The sequence below is a fragment of the Schistocerca serialis genome, chromosome 10, assembly GCF_023864345.2.
Source record: "Schistocerca serialis cubense isolate TAMUIC-IGC-003099 chromosome 10, iqSchSeri2.2, whole genome shotgun sequence".
NCBI classification, from domain to species: Eukaryota; Metazoa; Arthropoda; class Insecta; order Orthoptera; family Acrididae; genus Schistocerca; species Schistocerca serialis.
This window is the reverse complement of record NC_064647.1, coordinates 238,694,651-238,717,570: the sequence shown is the minus strand read 5'-3', so window position 1 is coordinate 238,717,570 and position 22,920 is coordinate 238,694,651. Positions and strand designations below refer to the sequence as shown.

Genomic DNA, 22,920 nt, shown 5'->3' with positions numbered 1-22,920 from the left:
GCTCAGATAACAAAACTGTTTGTGCTCTGCAGATAGGCTTATACAATTCCCTGTGTAATTTTCCACAAATGTTTCTCACATTATAGCAATTTGGGACCTAATGAATTACTTCTCTCCTTCCTGATTTCTAAAACTTTCCAACATTAAATTAATCATTTTTAAGAAATCAAATCACACAATCAAATTTTAAATTACACAAATATGAAAATTGGTATGTTACAATATTTCTCCACAGCAGTAAATTGTGTGTATCAAAATATCCTGTTACCTATAATAGGCTATTGGGGATGTAATGGCGCAGTACGAGACTGGTTTGATTCTCATTCAGCAAAAAATCATGCTAACGGTGTCTTGATGTCATTTGCACAGTGAATAATGAAATTGTGGTCAACAACATGGGACGAGGAGCCTTCTGCCCTTCCTGCTATGAACTATCATACTGTTTAGGGATGGGAGAAGAAATAAAGCACAACTAGAGAATACGTGATCTGAGGCTTTCCCAGTTAAATATGCTGCTTTTATTATTTTCAGATATACTTCTGGATTCAATCATCTTAAACCCACAATATTTCAGCAGACTGCCAATTCGTCATCATCTGGTGGTCCTGATGGAATTAAGTGTCTGAGGCAGGCTTGTAGCATTTATACCCTCAGCCCTCACTGGTTTGCACGTGGTCAGTCCTGGAGCCGAGTGTGGCTGTGATGGCAGCAAGTCTCACTAGCATTCTATCAGCCATCCTTCGGTGGAGCTGCGTATCTTGGCTACCACTGATAGATTTTGGGACTGCATTTTCAGGAGCTGTAAATCTGGGCTACCACTGATAAATTCTGGAACTGCATTTTCAAAGAAGCAATTTAAATTTGTGTGACAGGGACAATGGCTTCCAACTGAGCAAGGCTGGGAGCCAATACTAAGCTCATCAAAGCAAAACGTGACACACAGACACAAGACGCAACAGGGACGGTGGGTGGAGTGTTCCCTCCACCATCGCAGCCACATGTACACTACCATGGAGTATGGTGGGGCTGGCAAAGCCTGAACTTTGGACTGGTAGGTACAAATACTGCGAGCCCATCACAGTTTCATTACATCAGCATCACCTGATGATGGTGAAATGGTTGTGCACAGAAATATGTGGCCTTTCGAAGATTGGATTTGGCGGTACACTCAAGAATCGTGCAAGCAGCATTTATTGTAGAAAATACAAGTATTGTTATTAAACTAAAATAAGAAAATTGAAAAGTAGCATATTTTAAATATTACTTGTTGGCCTTACACCAATACGTTTGCTTTTGATCTGAAAAACACAGGTTGTTAACAAAAGTTTGCCATCAGGAAACTTTAAACAGAATAAAAGGTTTTATGAATCTTGAGGCATGTACTCATAAAAACATAAATATATGAGGTCTGTCTAAAAAGTATCCGACCTTCGATTTTCCCATGCAAAATAGAGACGACAGTGCGGCGTCACTATACACAGTAAAGGAAGAGACCTTTTATGCGCATGCGTGAATTTTGTCCCCGCCTTCCACCGCGTCAGTCGCTGCCTGTTGGTCGCTGAGTGATGTGCTACACAACATGTTCGTTGGATTATCAATTCTCTCAAGATGACTGAACGTGTTGAGCAAAGATACTGCATCAAATTTTGTCAAAAGCTTGGTGATTCTCAAAGCAAAACAATTCGTAAGATTCGGCAGGTGTCTGGAAAAGATGCAATAGGTGTAACACAAATTAAGGAGTAGTTCAATCGATTCAAAAATGGCCGCACGTCAGCGGAGTGACTCGCGTTCTGACAGGCCCCAAACTGCTTGGAGTGCAGCAGTTGTTGAGAGAGTGCAAAATTTGGTGATGGCAGATCGTCATTTGACAGTGCAGGAGATTGCCCAAGAGGTTATAATGAGTAAAGATTCTACACATGCAATTTTGCATGATGATTTGAACATGCACAGAGTGGCTGCGATATTCGTGTCCAAGTTGTTGTCGTGGGAACAAAAACACATCTGTTTTGGCATTGCACAAGACCTTCTGGACACCACCAACACTGGTCCTGGGTTTCCGAACACCGTGATAACTGGAGATGAGTCATGGGTGTACAGGTACAACACAGAAACAGAAAGAGTGTCTTTTTGAGAGTAGAGAAGAGGTAATGTGGAACATGACAACAGAGCTGAACACCATTACAAAAGAAGACTTCCAGAGGTGTTTCCAGCAGTGGAAGGATCAGTGGGTTAAGTGTGAGCAAGAACAAGGGGACTACTTTGAAAGGGATTAGGGTCCCAACCCCGTCAGGTATTCGAAATATTTTCTCTGGCCAAATTTTGAATACTTTTTAGACAAGCCTTGTATATTTGTAAGTGAATTGCATCAAAACAAAAATTCAGTTGTTAAAACTATGAAATTTAAAACAGAGAGAACACCCTGCCAATACTTATCTTCAGGAAATGAAATTCTAAGTACTGTTGACAAAAGTAGGAAAAAACTCCCCTAACCTTTCATAAACTTGTCAATTGTTTTGGCTGTGTAGACGCAAACAAATACACAAAAGTAAGGCAACGAATGGCCACACTGTGAAAGAAGAGAAAATATTTGCCAGTATCCCATACCTGGGCCATATATATTGTAACAGTTGCATTCTCAACTAATAATAAGTTAGGAACTTACTCGCCCATAACATAAAGTCAAATACACAAACATACAACGACAGCGGAATGCACAAAGTATCATGCCCCAGGTGTTCTGCCTACTATGTAGGGGAAACAGGCAGAAACTTCAGAACTCATTTTCAAGAACAGGCTCAACCACTTGGGAAAATCAGTCATTGCATAACACATTAGAAATGGAACATGTCATCAACAGTCTAGAAAACAATCTGGTAGTACTACATAATGAAACCAAGACCGGGACCTATGTTAAATGAACAAACATATTTCGCAAGTCAAAGTTATTTCAGTAATTTTAAAGGCCTATTCTAAAATCATTTCCTGCGTATATCAATTGTTTAATAAGTGTATCTTTAGCACTACGAATAAATTCATCTTTGACCACACCATGTACAATAACATCTGTGAAGTGTTTACAGAGATGTGTATGCAAACGTGCCTCTTGAATGAAGTGACGTGTGAAAACGATGGAGAAAAAATATTTGCTGTGTTAAACATTAAAAATGCTTTTCTTTGATTATGTGGTAAGTTTTCGCTGTTTGTCTTTTCCACTATTTCACACATATTTTCTGCATTTGAGTTATGAAATTCATAACCTAACATCAAACCTTTTTGCGACAGGAGTATGCATTTGACCTCATTCAAGAGGAAAATAAATAAAGCATGTATTAGGACAAGTTACACTTGATGATGGACCCAGAGGGTCCAAAGTGCACAGTGTACTATTTTATTTTATTTTTTTTAAATATTGTGACTGGCAGTGTTTTTTAATTCATACCTCCAGTGTATTGAATAAAGTCACGTTTGAAACTGCAAAATATGGATAAAATTAAATTAACAATTGTAAATTACTCAGTATTTAAATGGGATTGCACGCTATCCCATTTATGACATGCAGGCTCAAATAACTAAGTTTGCTAAAGAAACGATAGATAACTATTCACTACTTACAGGCATCACTGGGTTGCAGACACACAATGAAAAGGACACTTGAAACATTGAAGTTTCAGACAAAGTTCCTCCTCAGATGTCTCACACACACACACACACACACACACACACACACACACACACACACAAACAAACTCATACATATGGCTACTGTCTCTAGCCACTTCAGGTGGGCCTGAGAAGCCGGACACAGCAGTTGCGTACGCCCGCGCGCGCGCGGGTGTGTGTGTGTGTGTGTGTGTGTGTGTGTGTGTGTGTGTGTGTGTGTGTGCGGGGGGTGGGGGGGGGGGGGGCAGGCGTGCAATTTGTTGTTGGGGGTGTTGGTGTTGGTTGGTGTTTTGTAAATATTTGCAGTCAGACCTTAAGAGGCTGGAGACAGCAGCCAGGAGTGTGAGAGTAGTAGTTGTTGCTGTTGTGTCAATCTGTGAGAGTTCTACTTCTGAGGAAGGACTTTGTCCAAAAGCTTAAATATTTCTAGTACTCTCTTCATTCTGTCTGTGTGTGACCCAACGCGTCCTCTGTGGTGAGTAGCAACCTATCCTTTCCAGATTATTGTTATTCCATCCAGGACTTTCAATTGCACAATTTCACTACATGTTAACACAAAGCATTGTAATTTACCTTGGGTGTTACTGACGTACGTCTTGCATCCCTGATCACTTCTTTATCTGGATCATTTATTCCAAGAGGCTCTTTAGTAAAAGTGAAGTTGTCCAGAGTTAAATCAGTGCCTTCAACTGCAACAGAAATTAAAGATTTAATGAAACCTACAGGAAGTGTTGACCACTTCAAATATTTATTTGGTATGTAAGTGTTTCCTGCTGAAGTTAAATCTGTATGATGGTATTCCTTTCATATTTAATTACACATAAACACAATCAGTACCTCATTAGCATGACCTGATTGCCTTAAGCGGTGTATAATCCAACATATTTCTTGCACTGGATTTTTATTAAGTGCAATAGCAACCAGTATTGCAGAGCATTAATACAACAAACAACAAAATGTGGAGAATAATTGAAACTGAACTCAACATTTTTCATCAAGCATTTTAGGAAGTGTAAGGCAGTAAGTAATTTGTTTTCATTACTGGAGAAAGTTGCTCAGTATTAATGTGAAATGCTTAGGGGTCAACATTGACATATCAATTATGCTGTTCAATTCAGAATGCACCGCCTTGCCTGTGGTGCCCACCCACAAGAAAATGGTTTAGACGATGTATGGTGATACTGTTCAGAAAAACAAAACAGTGAAAACTGCTGCATTTGATAAAATGCAGCAGTTTTGAAACAGGGGTGACAAAAGCTCCATATTTTCAAATGGTTCAAATGGCTCTGAGCACTATGGGACTTAACATCTGAGATCATCAGTCCCCTACAACTTTGAACTACTTAAACCTAACTAACCTAAGGACATCACACACATCCATGCCTGAGGCAGGATTCGAACCTGCGACCGTAGTGGTCGCGCAGTTCCAGACTGAAGCGCCTAGAACCGCTCGGCCACACTGGCCTGCCCATATTTTCAATGGTAAACCACATTTCATTAAAAAAAAAAAAAAAAAAAAAAAAAAAAAAAAAAAAAAAAAAAAAAAAAAAAACCATGCGAAAGAACAGCACTCACAGACCAAGAAAGAGTTTGGAACAAGCAGCAATAAAAGAATAGTTACGTTAGTTGCAAAAATTTTCAGATTTTTTTTGTTTTGATCTCAAGAGGAAATCAATAATCCTATGGAACATTGTGAGGGACAGTAAAAAAGAGCACACCAATCAGAATAATGATCAAAAGAGAGTAAAAGTGAAATTCATGCTGTAATGTATAGGATCACATTATTATTTTTTTAACGGTTTCCATTTGTATTGTGCACCAGTACCAAATGGGGTATTTTTTTCAGTCAAAGTAGACTCCACAAATTATTCTAGTTCCAGATATACTCCCAGACAAATCTGAAGAAAATCACAAAATGGCATACCATAACAAACGATAATATTTTGATCTTGAGCCATAACTAGTAACTACAGATTTTTCCCTTATAAATTATTTTTGAAAAATTAAAATACTCCAAGGATGCTGCAACCATACTGAAACATGTTCAGCATACAGCATAGATATTAATAGCTGTATTTTGTGACAGTGGACCTCTAAAAATAATTTTTTTTCCATATCCAAGCATTATACTTAATTTTTCCTTTATTACAGCATTCTTTCCAAGCTTCATGAATGTCTTTCATATTGTTTTGAGCTGCAAAGAGATTCTACATAAAGAGGGAGGATGAGTGGGTTATTAACTTTTTTGCTTTACTGTCTGCACCACATTATTTTTGAAAGTGTAGCAATCTGAAGAACAATGAACATTACGGAGTTTGTTCCGTCCTATTGTTTTTCACTTGTTGTCTTGGTTACAGCAACATTTTGTAAGAAATGCTGATGAGATTGGTGAGTAGTAAGGAACACTAGTTTAAAAACCCATGAAAGAATTACTTACGATTCTCCATCATCTCCCTGGTAGAACGTACTTTCTTCCCAGATGGGGTAAAATAATAGACATCTGCTAGTCCTTTTGTGGAACTACCACCAGCACTTCGGAACACGATCTCGCGCTTCCAACCTTTAAAGAAACATAAAAGAATCCAATAAGCATTTGGGCAATTACAGGTATCCTCATAAATCAGGCGGATAAGTGAAACATACAAAGAATTGTTCCTGATAATTTTACAGTAACGCTGTCGATGACAGAGTATCAGCATGTGACATATATGGCCAATAAAATCAACAAATTTAAACAATACGGCATATTTGATGTCCTGCACACCATATTCTGAGGCATCAAGGGATCACCAATTTAGCATTGGAGGGCAGCGTGGAGCATAAAAATCGTAGAGGGAGACCAAGAGATGAATACACCAAGCAGATTCAGAAGGATGTAGGTTGCAGTAGGTACTGGGAGATGAAGAAGCTTGCACAGGATAGAGTAGCATGGAGAGCTGCATCAAACCAGTCTCAGGACTGAAGACCACAACAACAACACACCCAGTTAAGTTTCGAGAAAAAAAATTAACTTTCTTTTTTTTTTTTTTTTTTTTTTTTTTTTGCCAAACAATATGAAATGCAGAACTAAGGTGCATAAATTTGTATCTTGTCTGATTTCACAACATAGTCAAATGGTTCGAATTTTAAGATTTTGGGGAAAAAAGTTTTGCAATTTACTGTGAGTACAGAAAAAAGTGATAAATTGTACCGACAAGATGTGACTGTTTCTGCTGCTTAAAATTACTGTACATAAATCAGCAAAAGCCCAAAGATATCATTCGTGCAAACTACAAAGATGTTAGTCTTTGATGACATGTAACATTTTAAAATAACTGAAGTCACAAAGCCTTTACTGAACACTCCTTATCTTTTAGTTCATATTTACGGACTCATTTATTACAATTATGTGCACCATTATGTGTATCAGTGCATCTGTATGATCTGTTCAATTTCTGTCATGTGAGACACTTAAGAATCTCCTGCTTTTTATGTCAAATTTTCCTCCTTGAAGCTTACTAAGTGCCCCTCCTATGATGGATCTGCAAGATGTATAATTTTCTTCCGGATTTGTCCATACCAAATCTAATGAGGGAGGTTGTAAATGTTTTCTTATATTTTTTTGTCAGAATATTTTTTATGAATTGTAATTTGCCTTATTTTGTGTTAATTTGCTTATATGTTCGAGTGACAGCATATTGATTAACATTAGTAGATATGACGAATAATATCAAAGAGACTGGTTACAAGTGGAAGCTTGTGTGTTGTGTGAAATGTCTTTGACGCTGGAGTCGTCTTTGACTGTAGTCAGTCGGCAGTGAACACTCGGTGTGTGACGGTGGAACAACGTACAGGTCCCCGTTACAATAATTTGCAAGTGACCAGCAAAAATGAGTTATTCTACTACTTTTTTTATATAAACACCAAGAAGGAAGCACATTCGGAAAAATGGTATTTGAAGCACCAAAAATGAGGCAAACGCATTGAACCAGGACATTTCCGCAGTTCACGAAACAGCATTATGGAATAATATTTTCACCAGACGACTGAAGTCAACACAAAAAAGTCAAATATCATCTTATAAACATCCACGGAAAAGTGAGTACTGCCACGAAATGTGCTAAATTCAAGTATATAAAAATAGTGAGCATATTTCACTCCCCACCCCCACTCTTTCATGATATATTTTTTCTTGGTTCCATTGTTCACAACTTTATCATAAACCACGAAAGAGTGTACTGGTATTACAATGTATTCTTTTGGTGTGATATGAAACTGCTTGTTGCTTGCAAACACACCAGCCGACGAAAGGATCAAATTCGGTAAATTTCTGAACGTATTAATTCCTATTCTTTCTGTACGCTGAGCGAGTATCGGTATGCGAGCAACAGCACGAGTATCTAATATATTCCAAAATGCCAAGCACACAAATGGCATTTTCTATTCCTCGTACCTCGGGTTCTATTGATGATAAAAAGATAGGATCAAATGTTTTGGATAGCCTTTGGTCTAAGGGCCATTTGTATCCCCAACAGAAGGATCACCTTAGTGTCACATCCAATAATACAGGGTTAAATTATGAATTTTACACACTTCCTCCTGCTTAGGCAAATGCACCATGAGATTCCTATGACAGCTATGCATAGCAAATGGCTCTAATTTTTACAATGTATTCCTAAGATCTCAACCTTGAAAAATTTCTTGATTTCTTAATCTGTTTTCAAGATAAAGAGGTTCAAAGTACGCCTACTTATACACATAAAATCTGGCAAGAGGCAAAATCTAAATAAGAAATAACTACACTAAACTGCTCAAATTTTAATGGTATATTCTCTAGACATTTATATAGAAGAGCCATCTCCCCATACCAAGGTTCACAGTTATACTACTTGCACACACACACACACACACACACACACACACACAAAAAAGATCTGGTGTAACTTATAAAGTGACGCAGCATGGAGAAATATGCTGCTAAGTGTCTCCATTATCATCTGAGAACCCCATGTTGTAGCACTGAAGCACACGCAAAAAAATTTTTTTTTTGCACGTAAAATCCAGTCTGTAAAAATAGTTTTGTGATATTTAAATTTCACATAGGTAAATTGTTTAAATTTTACTGACCAATATATTTCTTTTCTTATGAGTTACATGCAAAGCTGCAGAAGTGAAAAGATGGAAACCACCAGAAAAATTCTCCCATCAGAGCTCCAAAAATGTGAATTCCTGATTAATTAAAGGCCTGACTGAAAATTATGGTATCAGCTGACTCATTCTACCTTCCTCAGCACTTTTAAAAATTTTAGCATGCAAACATATTCAATTTTTTTTTATGCTGAGAGAGAAGACTGTGGCAGTGGCAAAGAGACAGAAAAGTAATAAATACTGATAGATAGTAGACAGCAGTTGTGTTACAGAAACAATGAAAGTGTGAGGGAAAGAGAACACAGTGTCAGTGGAACACTGTTGACATTGACAGAACAGTGCTAAGAAAAGAGTGAAGGAGACACTGACGGAGAGAGAGAGAGAGAGAGAGAGAGAGAGAGAGAGAGAAGGGGGGGGGGGGGGAGACTGTAGTAGTAGGACAGAGTGAAAGAGACTGTGGTTGACACAGGAGATGAAGACAGAGAGACACAAAGAGATAATGACAATGAGTTGGGCCAAATGAATGAGTGAGAAAGAGCAACTGGGAGTAGATGGGTATGAGCAATGCGAGTGGATTACAGTCGGGGAGCATGTGGGAGTTCAAGGTGAGTTGCATGTTAAAAAACAGGCAAAAATGTTTGTATGCTAAAAATTTTGCAAAATTTTTTAAAGCTGCTGAGGACAATACAATGATGCAGCTGGTAACCCTCCACATTTTATGTCAGAGCCTTTTAAATAAACAGCAAAATATTCACATTTTTTATGCTCCGGAAGAAGCATTTCCCTGCTGATACTAAGAATGCCATGAAAAACACAAAAATCTAGGCCACTGGGTGATATCAGGTGTGTAATAAATGTGTATGCTTAATGATGACAAGTGTCTTGGGAAATTTTGCATTTATACACACTCCTCACACTACCATACAGTGCACGGCGGAGGATACCATGTGCCATTCCGCTTACTGTACCAGCCGCAAATGCAGCAAGGGAAAAAAAACTGTCTATGTGCCTCCTGATTTCTCGTCTTCATGGTCCTTACTCATGAGTACCTATTTTGAAGGTCAGCACATACAAGGTGTGATTGGAAAGTTTTAAGAATGGGCTTGTAATTATATAATGGTGACACTTACATGCTACTGTGATGCATCTCCTTCAAAATAGTGTGTTCAACCTACTCCGACTGTGCACCCACTTCTGGAAACATTCCTTGAAGTTTTTTCCGTGAAGAGTGTTAAGGACGCTCTCCCTATTCGTCTGGATGTCTTCAATCGAGTCAAATCGGTTCCCTTTCAGTGAAAATTTCAGTTTAGGAAACAGGTAGAAGGTCGCAGGAACCAAATCAGGGGAATATGGTGGTTGTGGAAGCACAAGAATTTTGAATTTGGTCAAAAATTCAACGATGGAGAAGGCGCGATGAGCTGGAGCACTGTCATGGTGTAGCACCCAAATCCTGTCTTTCCACAATGCAGGCCTTTTCTTCCGCACCTTTTCCCACAAACGCTCAAGGGCACATTTTTAGCATTCCTGGTTAATTGTCTGTCCTCCAGCGGTAAATTCATGATGCACAATACTGGTAGAATCGCAAAAAATCACCAACATTGTCTTCACTTTCGACAGACTTTGCCGTGCTTTTGTAGGTCGTGGTGAACATGGAGTCTTCCACTCTGGTTTCAGTATCATATCCATATACTCATGATTTGTCACCTGTAATTACCCTATTTAACAAATCTGGGTCTTTTTAGTCTGATTAATCATTTCTTGGCACACTTCAAATCGGTATTGTCTCAGGTCATTTGAAAAAACTTTTGGAATGAATTTTGCGAACACTCAACGTATGTTCAGATCTTCAGTTAAAATTGCCTGAACTACATAGAAACTTAAATTAAGTTCATCAGCCATCTCTCTAATTGTAAGTTAAGGACTGTCGCGAACTTCCACAACATTTTCATTCGTTTTTGAGGTGGAAGGATGACTGGACCATGGTTCACCTTGAAATGATTTGTGATCATTTTTAAATCTGTTAAACCAGACAAAAACATCTGACTGGCTCCTACAATGATCTCAAAAAGATGTTTTTAATAGTCCGTAAGTCTCAGAAGTCTCCCGGTTTTAAAACAAAATTTTACACAAACTTGTTGCTCCATTTCTACGTCCATTTTCACGCAGACAGAATCCGGCAACAAGCTCTAACAGACGGGCACTCAACCAGCTGCCACAATCAACTGAATAAAGGGAATGCAGTTTCCTGTCAGAGGGCATTCAAGGACAAGGCAATGACTCACTCCCCACCCTCCGTGTACCTGCCCACCAAACCAGTAAGCAGTAGCGGATCCATTCTTAAAACTTTCGAATCACACCTCGTATTAATCAATTACTAATTCTGGCGTCAAGTGTCACTGAACAATGACCTGACTTGGTAGGCAATCTGCGTTACTCTCACGCACACAAACTATCACGTTTTGTGGGCATTAAACAATACAGGACACATTCACAACCAACTGTTGATCAAGAAATGATCCAAATGTCCTAATGTAATGATCCTTTGTCACGTTAACTGCTATAGCACAATTAAGACCTTAAGATATCGCAGCAGCTTAAATGGAAATGTTGCCCCACTACCCTGTTAACTCTATACAACTGTAAATCACTGGAGCACAAATACAGCGGTGTATTGCAGTTTTTGTCAAAACATTATGAGCAGAAACAGGTTTGTGCTAATACTTTCAAACTTCCACCTAAATGGCAATAGGCAGATGAAAGCTAAAGGTGAGACAGGGTCTGATCCATTATTTAAATTACGGTCTGTGTATGAGAAGACATTTCAGCGGTGCAAAACTGGATACCAACCAAAGTGTAAAATCAAAATTGATTTAGAGGTATGTCCATTTCAGCAACGCCTTAGTTTCAACAAAATATGCCACAGAGAACACATCAATATGGGATAAAGTTATACATGCTTTCAGAGGCACAGTAAGGGAACATTTGGAATTCTGCAGTATTCTGTGGGCAGAACAACGCAGTAACCAATGTTGTCCTATGACTGCTTGACAATTTAGCAGGTAAGGGTCACAATGTTCACTGACCAGTTCTACACCAGTGTTTCACTAGCAACAGCTTTTGGAGCAAAAAGCATTGGTCTCATTGGCACTATCACCAAGAACAGAAGCGGAATGCCATCTGATCTGCATGCTACATCACTTCAGCAGAATCAAATGATTTTCCACCTGAGGAAGACATTGAATCCTTATTATGTTAAGACAAAAAGAGGTGTTTCCATAATAAGCACAAGGCACAGGGGAGACACGATTTCCTATATTGACAGGAGAGGGGTGGGGGTGGGGGGTGGGAAATGAAACTAGCAGCCAACCTTGATTAGAATAAGAACAAGTTTGGTGTTGATCTAAGCGACCAGATAATATCATACAGAATTTTTGACCATTGCTCTGTGAAGTGGTGGAGAAAACTTGTCACTTTCGTATTTCTCAAGGCTATTCCCAAAGCCTGTATACTGTATATACGGGTCATGAAAAAAGAATATTAGTGCCAGCCAGTTTATTATTGCTGTTTATAAAGACCTTCACATGGCATGCAGTACTGATCCCCAACCTTCCCCAAGTTATGCTAGTATTTCACGACTAACTGGAAATCTTTTCCTGGAGGAAATACCAATACCACCAGGAAAAAAGAAAGCACAGAAAACTATCAGTGTGTGCTCAGAAAGGGGCATGAAAGAAGATGGCACAGCCAAGTGAAAAGATATGTCTTTTCGGTGCTGTGTATGTAAAGTGGGGTTTTCCACGCAACCACGCTCCCAGCTCTACCGCACAAAGCAAGACTACCTGGCATTCTCCTTTATCTACTTTTCAGTTTCTGTGTATATAAAAATTAAATCATCATTTTATTAATGTGATGTGAAGGAAACGGTGCAATAATTTTTTTTTAATCCTGAAAATGGCATCTTTCTTCTTACCAGGTGTTGATGACAGATTCGTGAGAACAAAAATATATCTAACATTTTCTTAAACAGAAGTTAATAAACTTTTTTTTTTTTTCAAACTATAGAAAATAGTTTCAGGTCTGCAAATTAGCTTGGACCTGAAAGTCGGAAGTACTGGGAAAACGCCCAGCAGTAGGGCAAGGAGACTGGGATAAGAGGCTGGCACAGGGTAGGTGGATTTAAATAAGTGACTGGCACTCTGAGTGCTAACATCAAGTTCTTTCTCTGGATATCTAACAGCTGATTGCAAATGGCACCTGTAAAGTGTGGTCAAAGTAACCCTGCATGGGTATGCTGTTAAATACAAGGGATATCTTCCTTTAAGCAATAGTTACAGGGTTAATATTTTCCTCGAGATTCTGACACAATGAAGGTGGCCTGCTCACATTCTTCAAAATGTGCTCTAATTAAGTCTTTGAAGAAAATGTCTGACACACAAATAGCAATACTGTTCATCATAAAGGCATCAAATAAGGTTTTCACCAAGACACGGACCAGATCAGTCAAAAGAATCCATTTTACATTCTTTGACCACAAATTTCTAACTGTTGCTGATGTATGGGGAGCATGCTAGTGTCTTAAATGTTTTGTGAAAACACGAGTGTTCATTTCACTAACAAAAGTAACTGTACGATAACTTAAGCCCCTTTTACATGATTGACTTCCTTGTCTCCAATGACTACTCGAGTCCGCGTGTCTACTGCAAGTCCTTTGATGTTTCATTCCCGTACTGATCTTGTCTGTTTTGAGTAGTCTTCTTCATTTACTCGCCGGTACCAAAATCACTGGTGTTATGAGAGCTGTCTGATGTGCAGTTTGCCATCTGAATGGTGAAAGTGAGATTACGAGGGACTATCCCTTTTACGGAAAAATCGAAATACAGTAACAGAATGAAAACAAGTAATGACAACAGGGTTTCTTAATGACCAACACAGAATTCGTAGTTGAAGTCCTTGTCAAAGGTCATGCGGTAAATTTTTCACACTCCTGAGAACTGAAAGAACAGGGAAAGTGTCAGCCAAACATTGTGTACACTTATTTGCTCAAGAAAATATATATTTGCAAACACATCAGACAATGAGTAAAAAGTGCATTTTTGCTTTATCTTTCCTATTGTTTTAATTCCAAGTGTCAAATAACAACAAAAATTATTTTTCTAATCCAATGGCCCTCATTTTCTCACTGTTCAAATAATTTATCTATTTACGTTATTATTTACACACAGTGTAGGTTTTTTTTCTCTGTAAAGCGCAAACACTTTTGCTTTCAGATACTTCGTCTCACTTGTAGGAGAACACTAGTAGGAAAAAATACAAGGCCCTTGTCAGCTTTTCAATGTATCATGAAAACAAAGCAAGCAACATAATAAAAGATTAAGAAGACATGAAAGCATAAAATCCCTTTCTGAAATAGGAGTAAGCTTGACCAGAATATGAGCAGACACCGCCATAGTCCCTTGTCTCTACACATCCAGCATTCTCAGACATTTAGAACTCAACACTCAACACAATCTATAGATCACTGACGTTGCACACACACTCGTGTCATAATTGATTGCTGATTTACACAAAAAAGCTGGGATTGTAACATACACACCTGAGGGACTACTTTGACGATAACAGATGACATTAGGGCATAATTATAGTTTCCCGATTTTTTACAATAAAATTCTTGGATATTTTGGGTAGTACCTCATAGTTGGAGAGGCAACAGTGTGGATGATTCAATGATCTGGCCTTTGTAACAAAGCCAACATGGCCTTAGTGTGTTGGCACTACAAACAGATGAAAAGCAAAGGGAAACTACAGACACTTTTTTTTTTCTCTGAGTGTATGCAGCTCTTTTGTATGGCTTAATAATGACAGCAACCTCTTAAGTAAACTATCCCAGAGGTAAAACTGCTCTCTATTTGGACCTCCGGACAGGGACTTAGGAGGAGGAAGGGAAATTAAATCAATAGATATAGTGGGAATATACAAACTCGATTGAGGTCTGCAGGAGCAGATCTAACAATGAATAACAAAATAAAATGCAGGAAGTTAGTTACTGTATACAGCACAGTGAATGAATTATTGTACCCAAGATAGACACGAAGCCAACCCCCAGCACAGTCTTATAAGTTTATATGCCAACTACCTCCACAAATGATGGAGAGACTGGAAAAACGGATGACGAGACTTTGGAAATTATTCAGATAGGTAAAGGAGATGAAAATTTAATTGTAATGGGGTACTGAAATTTGGAAAATTGGAAATTCGTGGTAAGTTCTATGGGACCAAATTGCTGAGGTCATCGGTCCCTCAGCTTACACATTACTTAAACTAACTTACACTATGGACAACACACACCCATGCCCGAGGGAGGACTTGAACCTCTGACGGGGGGGAGGGGCTGCGGAGCTGCACAAACCATGGCAAGGTGCCTCAGACCACACGGAAACCCTTCATGGCATGAAATTTTGTAGTGAGTAGGAAAAGGAAGAGGAGAAAAATACTATGGGATCATGGACTGGGAGAGAGAAATGAGAGGTGAACCATATAGTAGAATTCTACACACAGCGTAATTTAATCATTGCTAATATTTGGTTTAAAAATCATGGAAGAAGGTGGTTTACATAACAGAGACCTTGAGATACAGGAATGTTTCAAATTGATTATCTAGTGGTTCAAGCAGAGATTTCGAAACCTGCAACCATTTACAGTGGTAGATGTGAATTCTGATCAACAACTGGCTGAAACAGAGGAAAGGAATGCAATAAAAGACGAATGGGTAGCTCTGAGAAATGAAGTTAAGGTAGCACAAGCTTAGAGAGGTCAAGTAGAAATACTTGGATAACACAGGAGATATTGAACTGACAAAAGGACAAAATATAAAAGGGAATACAAAGGTCTAAAAAATGAGATTGACAGAAAGTACAAAATGGCTGAGAAAGAATGGCTAGAGAACAAATACAATGCTGTAGCAACATGCATACCTGTGGGGATATACAGGTCACCCACAGGAAAATTAGAGAGACCTCTGGAAGAAACAAAAGTACCTGGATGAGCATCAAGAGCACAGATGGCAGGCCAGTACTAAGGAAAGAAAGTAAAACTGAAAAGTAGAAGGAAAATATAGGTCTACAGAAGGAAAACAAACTTGATAACAATTTTATAGAAATGGAACAGGAAATATATAAAGATGAGATGGGAGATACGACACTGAAAGAAGTATTCCATATAGCTCCAAAAGACAATGCCACTGGAGTAGGTAAAATTTTCCCAGAATTAATGAGCTCCTCAGGAGAAACAGCCACGACAAAATTATCCCGCCTGGTGTGTGCAAGGTACGTAAGACAGGCAGACTTCAAGAAGAATGTAATACTCCCACTTCCAAAGAAGGCAAGTGCTGACAGGTGCAACAACTACTGTATCATCTGTTTAATAAGCCACTGCTGCAAAATATCGACATGAATTACTTTCAGAGAAATGGAGAGATTGGTAAAAACCAACCTTGAGGAACAAAGTTTGGGTTCCGGAGAAATGTAGCAACACACAACACAGCACTGACTATTTTTTACCTCAGAAGATACATTGGAAAAAGGGAAAGCTATATTTTTAACAATTGTAGGTTTAATGAAAACTTTTAACAATGCTGACTGGACATCACTCTTTAAAATTCTGAAGGCAGGAGGGATACAGTACAGGGAAGGAAAATTTATTTTCAACTTGTACAGAAATCAGACTGCATTTATAAAGAGTTGAAGTAAATCAAAGGAAAGCATTGGTTGAGAAGGTGGTGAGACAGGGTTGTAGCCTATCTCCTATGTTATTCAATCTGTACACTGAGTAAGCTGTGAAGGAAATCGAGATAAAACTTATAAATGGAATTAAGAGTTCAGGTAGAAGAAACAAAAACTTTACGGTTCGCTAATGGTGTCATTATTCTGTAAAGAGACGACACAGGACTGAAAGTGCAGATGAATGGAATGGATGGTCTATTGAACAGAAATCATACGACGGACATTAGCAGAAGTAGAACAAGAGTGTCAGAAAATAGTCAAATTAAATCTGGCAATGCTGAGAGAATTACATTAGGAAATGAGACAATAAGAGTAGTAGGTGAGCTCTGCTAATTCGGCAGCAAAATAACTTATGATGGTCAAAATAAAGAACAAATAAGAGGCAGACTGGCAGTAGTGAGAAAAGCATTTCAGGAAAGAGAAATCTGTTAAAATCTAACATCAATTTACGTGTCGCGAAGTCTTTTCTGGAGGCATTTGTCTGATGAATAGCATTATGTGGAAATGAAGTGTGAATGATACGCAGTTCAAACAAGAATAGAATACATGAATACTTTAGATTAGATGGGAAGATTAACTAATGAAGAGATACTGAATTGAAGTGGTGAACAAAGAAATGGGGCGAGGGGAGGGGGGTGGTGTAAAAATTGTAGAGGGAGATCAAGGCCTGAATGCAGTAAGCATATTCAAATAAGATGTCTGGACTGGTAATTATACAGAGAGGAAGAGGCTTGCACAGGATAGACTACCAAGGAGCTACATCAAACCAGTTTTCTGATTAAAAGCAACACCAACTACAACAATAACAACAAGATTAACGAGGGAAGGCTTCGAGAAACTGAGAAACTGGAGGGAAATAAATTAATGCATAATCCTTTCTTTTGTGTCATTTGATTGCTCCCATTTTTGTTAAAAGTCTTCTGCTATGCTACTGAGTATACACAGACATAAATTGTCATCAGGATTCCAGTCCCAATGTACCTTGCAGCAGCTGTTACTTAGCTCGGTGTTATTTTCATGACTAGTAAACCCATTACATGATTTTACCCAAGCAAAGACAACATATTTGCTTTTTCCACCTCAACGCCTGAACTCAATTACCCCCTACCCAAGAAGGTTTTCTGCCTCAATGGCACTCAAGATTTCCAGGACTGTTATAGCATAGTGTGAATCCTGAATATGATGTATAAAGCTGCTGTCCTTGAGCAGAAATGTCAAGCTTTTAGAATGACCACAAGACCCACAGTCTCAATGCTTCCAACATTTAATGGTCTGGATTGCTTCGGCATACCATACTGATAACTGCACCAAATATTTTATTATTTAAGTTGGTGTCACCATTTAACTGAGTGTCAGTTTTATCTTCACCTGGACTAATCTTGGTGGATGTGGTACGTTAAAAGTTTCAAGTTGAGACACGCTTATTATATTCCTTAAAGCTACCCAAATATATTGCTGCAATTTTACTGGCACTTTAAATTTTCATATACCACATCATATTGAAGCAGCTGTAATTTTTTTCTCCTTACAAAATTATGAAGCTAGTGCAGCTGGCTCTAATTACCATGAATTTCACAATTAACCTTCATCCTATAATATCATGGATTGTTTCCTCTCAAGCCATTAGTCTTTCGACTGGTCCGATGTGCTCTGTATTTTACTATCTTTTAACTCAGTCAAAAAAAGCTAAACTTAGGATGCCGACCACTAACCAGGAATAAGTGAAACTAAAGTAGTAAGTTACTAAGAGACAAGAAACTTCCAAAGTAAATTTATTTACTCCATTACTGGTGGAGAGCACTACTGAAGAGTATGCAACTATGTTAGTAAGATTTACTCCTAGGCAGTAATAGGAGTACAGTAAGAGAGTAAGGTATGATCTTTGAGATCTGTGTTTTAAGTGTTGAATTCTATGGATTATCTGGACGACAAAGAATATATGGAGATGGAGGAAGAAGTGAACATCCCAAGAATGAGGGTTGTAATGGAAAGAAGAGACCCATTTGTGATAGTGACGGTGATTTCAAAGAGCAATTTGGGTTTTGTAAGGAATCTTTTGAGTCGCTGCTCGGCATGGTGGAGCTGTTACTGCAGCATAATTCTGACAGGAACCTTGCTTTGTCTCCTAGGCTGTAACTTCTTTGTGGACTGCAAATCTTTCACACAGGTTCTTATCAAATCGTAGCAGGAGATCTCATTAATAACAATCGTACTACTGCTGGAAGAGCTTTTAACAGTGTGATAAACAGTGTAATTGCCACTGTATGTGTCCATGCCACAGAGCAAAGAAAATATATCAAAGAACAAAAAGGAATTCTATCGAACAGGTGGATTCCCAAAAGTCATAAGGGCCACAGATTGTGTACATACACCCAACCCATACTTTGTCCTTCTGGAGCACAGGCAGAACTGTACAGAAATCGTTATAATTTCTTTTCTATTAATACACAAATCATCTACGATGCCAATATGAAGATTTTGAACGTGATAAGCCGTTAGCCGGGTTCCACGCATGATGCACGCATTTGGGACAATAGTGGAGTTGCTGCAGAATTCGAAAATGGACAATATGATTGGTGGTTTGTTGGATATGGTGGATATGCTCTCTCCAAACATCTTATAACACCTGTGTTCCAAACTGCACTACAATAGAGCCCATACTGCTACCAGATGTGTAATAGAGCGAGCATTCAGGGTTTGAAAGAAATGTTTCCAAGTTCTCATTAAAACAATGTGATTTAAACCAAAACAAGTGTGGGAATGTTATGGTGGCTGCTGCAGTTCTACACAACTTTGGAATATAAGTTGGAGATGTGTTGCACCCTGATGCTGTGGAGGTGAATAACATCAAACAATATGCATTTCAGCCAGCAGCATGCCAAGCCGTCAGAAGGTCTATTATATTTAATTACTTTAATTAAAATTGTACCTAATTTGCTACTAAAATCAGAACTTAAGTGTTAAGACTTTTCCTTCTTAAATGAATAAATAAGCCACCGGATTGTCACTACTGCAGTGAAAAGTGACTCATTTTATTTATCTGTAACTTTATAGTTTCTTTCTTTCTTTCTTCTTTTTTTTTGCTAGGGGATTAACAGTCTCGTTTTATTTCTTAATTGAGTATACAAAGTCATAAAATGTTTAAATTATTTCTAAAAAAAAAAGACTTATTTTATAATATTGAAAATTCAGATAAATATTAGAATGTGGTAATAACAAATATTAGTACCGAGGCTGAAATAATAAACACAAATATTATACCATACAAGAAACAAGTACATATTAACCACTTGAAAAAGTATCAAGGAAACAGAAGATTTTTTATACATATAAATATTTCCTTATTTATTCACAAAAACCCACATTTGTCGAGCACACTGGCTGAAGCACTGAAACCTGAAGTTTGCTCCATTACGTTCTTGAACTTACTCATAATTTCCATTTTAAGGTTATGCTCTTCTTCCATGATTTCTCTTTGTCTTTCTATTAATAACATTTTTGCATTGTATTCTCCTCATATTAAACACATTTTTAAGGAATGAAGCTTGACTGTTTTTTTCAACAACTCTTGGTTCTTTACTACAACTGCATATTCTCTTCCTCTTTTGCTGGGCACATCTTCTGATAAGCTCCCACCAGAGACTGCAGGCTGAGGTTCGTAGCTATGGGGTAAAGTTCCACCTTCCGCACTTTCATTGCTACCTTCAGAGTAGTTATCATCATCGAAGTTGCTTGAAAATATCACATTATCTTGAGATGTGTCAATGTTGTTAACTCCAGCTATCCCCTCGAAAACTTGGATCATACGAACAACCATTTGGCTTCTATTGTCATCTTTGTCTCACCTCACCTACTCCATCATCAGTTTGAAATTGTTCTCGATAACATTTAGCTTTCATTTTCTTTGCTTTCGCTTTCATGTCCTTCCAAATTACTAAAAAGCTGCTCTTGTTACCTTTGTGTAAGAGCTTCTGCGTTGTATTCAACGTGTATTTGGTCCCAAGCATCCTTCTTCCTTTTTAGCACGTTGACATTGTGCATTTTAGATTCAATAGTAGTTACGTACTTTTTCATTATTTCAGCAAACCACTCTTTTTCATTTTCTGATATGTTTTTTGAACGTTTCTTGGCTACCTCCATGTTGCTACTAGCTCGTATCCCAGACTGGTGCTTAAATTAATACATGTCACCAACAAAAAATGGTCGTTGGTAGCTGTAGATGGCGGGGTTAGATTCGTCCATTAATAGCATGTTTGTGTTTCATAATACACAGGTCTTATCATTAATTAGTAAAATAGCATTTACATTTCCCAATTTTAATAATTCAATTTAATAATCCTTTCTAGCTTTTAAAATTATAGTGATGAACATAAACTACACAGAAGGTTATGCAATAATGTCTGCCGACAATCAGTATTTTCTGAGAGAGAATGTAATGCATGCGCCAGCAGGGTGCAGAAATGGCTTACTCCTTCAGTAAAAAGTGTTAAGACTTTAGTTACAACTAAAGAAGTAAATAGAAATTGAGCTCTCCAACAGTTACTAAAAGAGTGTATGACTACAGAAGTAATTTACAAAAGTAGGCCAGACTAAAGAAGTAAGAGTTACTACAAGAGTAATTTATACCAGCTTGGTGCTCGCCACTCTTAGTCTGATGCCCAACAGCACAATTAAATGCCTACACAGCAGCAAGGTTAATCTGGCATTACTGAAGGGGGAAAAATGGAAGTAGTAAGGACACATCTGCATCTTGTAAACCACAATATAAAATTTATTTTTTTCATTACATTGTAGCTAGTTATGAATAACTTAAAACACAGACTGTATTCTCTCACACAAATTATTAGTCATGGCAATTTTTTTCCCCTATACATGAGTGACAACACAAGTCATTGTTGCATAACATAGCAAGCACTAACTAATGGTGCATAGTCATTCTTGTACTTGGTGGCTTCTTGGTAACAGTGTAGCATTGAAGACTAAGCTGAAGGACCTTACAATTGAACATTTAATCACTAGTCATTCCTGTGATATATTAGGAAATATGTCAGCCGAATCACAATGCTTTGGAGGACTGTGACTGCTATCAGTTACTTTTGTAGGTCCACAAGAGTAATGACTGCATTTTAAGTTAAAAAAATAGAGAGAGAAAGGTTCAAATGGCTCTAAGCACTATGGGACTTAACATCTGAGGTCATCAGTCCCCTAGACTTAGAATTACTTAAACCTAACTAACCTAAGGACAACACACACATCCATGCCCGAGGCAGGATTGGAACCTGCAACCGTGGCAGCAGTGCAGTTCCGGACTGAAGTGCCTAGAACTGCTCGGCCACAGTGGCCGGCCGGATTTTAAGTACAAATTATGTTTCCACTTCACAATACAATTGCTACTTGTGAATCTGGGCCTGCACACCTTATTTGAAACCTTTTCTGATATAATGCAATAACTTGTGGTCCCCCCACCACTCAATTCTTTCTATCTACATCTACATCTACATGGTTACTCTGCAATTCACACTTGAGTGTCTGGCAGGGGGGTTCATTGAACCATTTTCATACTACTTCTCTCTACCATTCCACTCTCAAATGGCGCGTGGGAAAAAGGAACACCTAAATCTTTCCGTTCGAGCTCTGATTTCTCTTATTTTATTATGATGATCATTTCTCCCTACGTAGGTGGGTGTCAACAAAATATTTACGCATTTGGAAGAGAAAGTTGGTGATTGAAATTTCATAAATAGATCTCGCCGCAAAGAAAACCGCCTTTGTTTCTGTGACTGCCACCCCAACTCGCGTATCATATCAGTGACACTCTCACCCCTGTTGCATGATAACATGAAACGAGCTGCCCTTCTTTGCACTTTTTCGATGTCCTCTGTCGATTCTACCTGGTAAGGATCCCATACTGCGCAGCAGTATTCCAGCAGAGGACAGACAAGCGTAATGTAGGCTGTCTCTTTAGTGGGTTTGTCGCATCTTCTAAATGTTCTGCCAACAAAGCACAATCTTTGTTTCGCCCTCCCCACAATATTATCTATGTGGTCATTCCAATTTAAGTTGCTCATAACTGTAATTCCTAGGTATTCAGTCGAATTGACAGCCCTTAGATTTGTGCGATTTACCATATACCCAAAATTTATCGGATTTCTTTTCGTACCCATGTGGATGACCTCGCACTTTTCTTTGTTTAATGCTAATTGCCATTTTTCGCACCATACAGAAATTCTCTCTAGATCATTTTGTTATTGAAATTGATAGTCTGATGATTTTACAAGACGATAAATTACAGCATCATCTGCAAACAATGTAAGGAGGCTGCTCAGATTATCACCAAGATCATTTACATAAATCA

At 38.2% G+C, this 22,920-nt stretch overlaps 1 protein-coding gene across 2 annotated transcripts in view; it reads right to left on the bottom strand.

Annotated features, from left to right (window-relative positions):
- LOC126425316 (uncharacterized) overlaps positions 1-22,920 on the bottom strand; it is a 211,491-nt gene that overhangs the window by 121,395 nt on the left and 67,176 nt on the right. For both annotated transcript variants that reach the window (XM_050088296.1, XM_050088297.1), the window contains exons 5-6: positions 6,098-6,220; positions 4,234-4,349 (exon numbers count right to left, since the gene is read on the bottom strand). In XM_050088296.1, the coding sequence (XP_049944253.1) occupies positions 4,234-4,349; positions 6,098-6,220 (239 nt within the window). The remainder of the gene's footprint in view (positions 1-4,233; positions 4,350-6,097; positions 6,221-22,920) is intronic.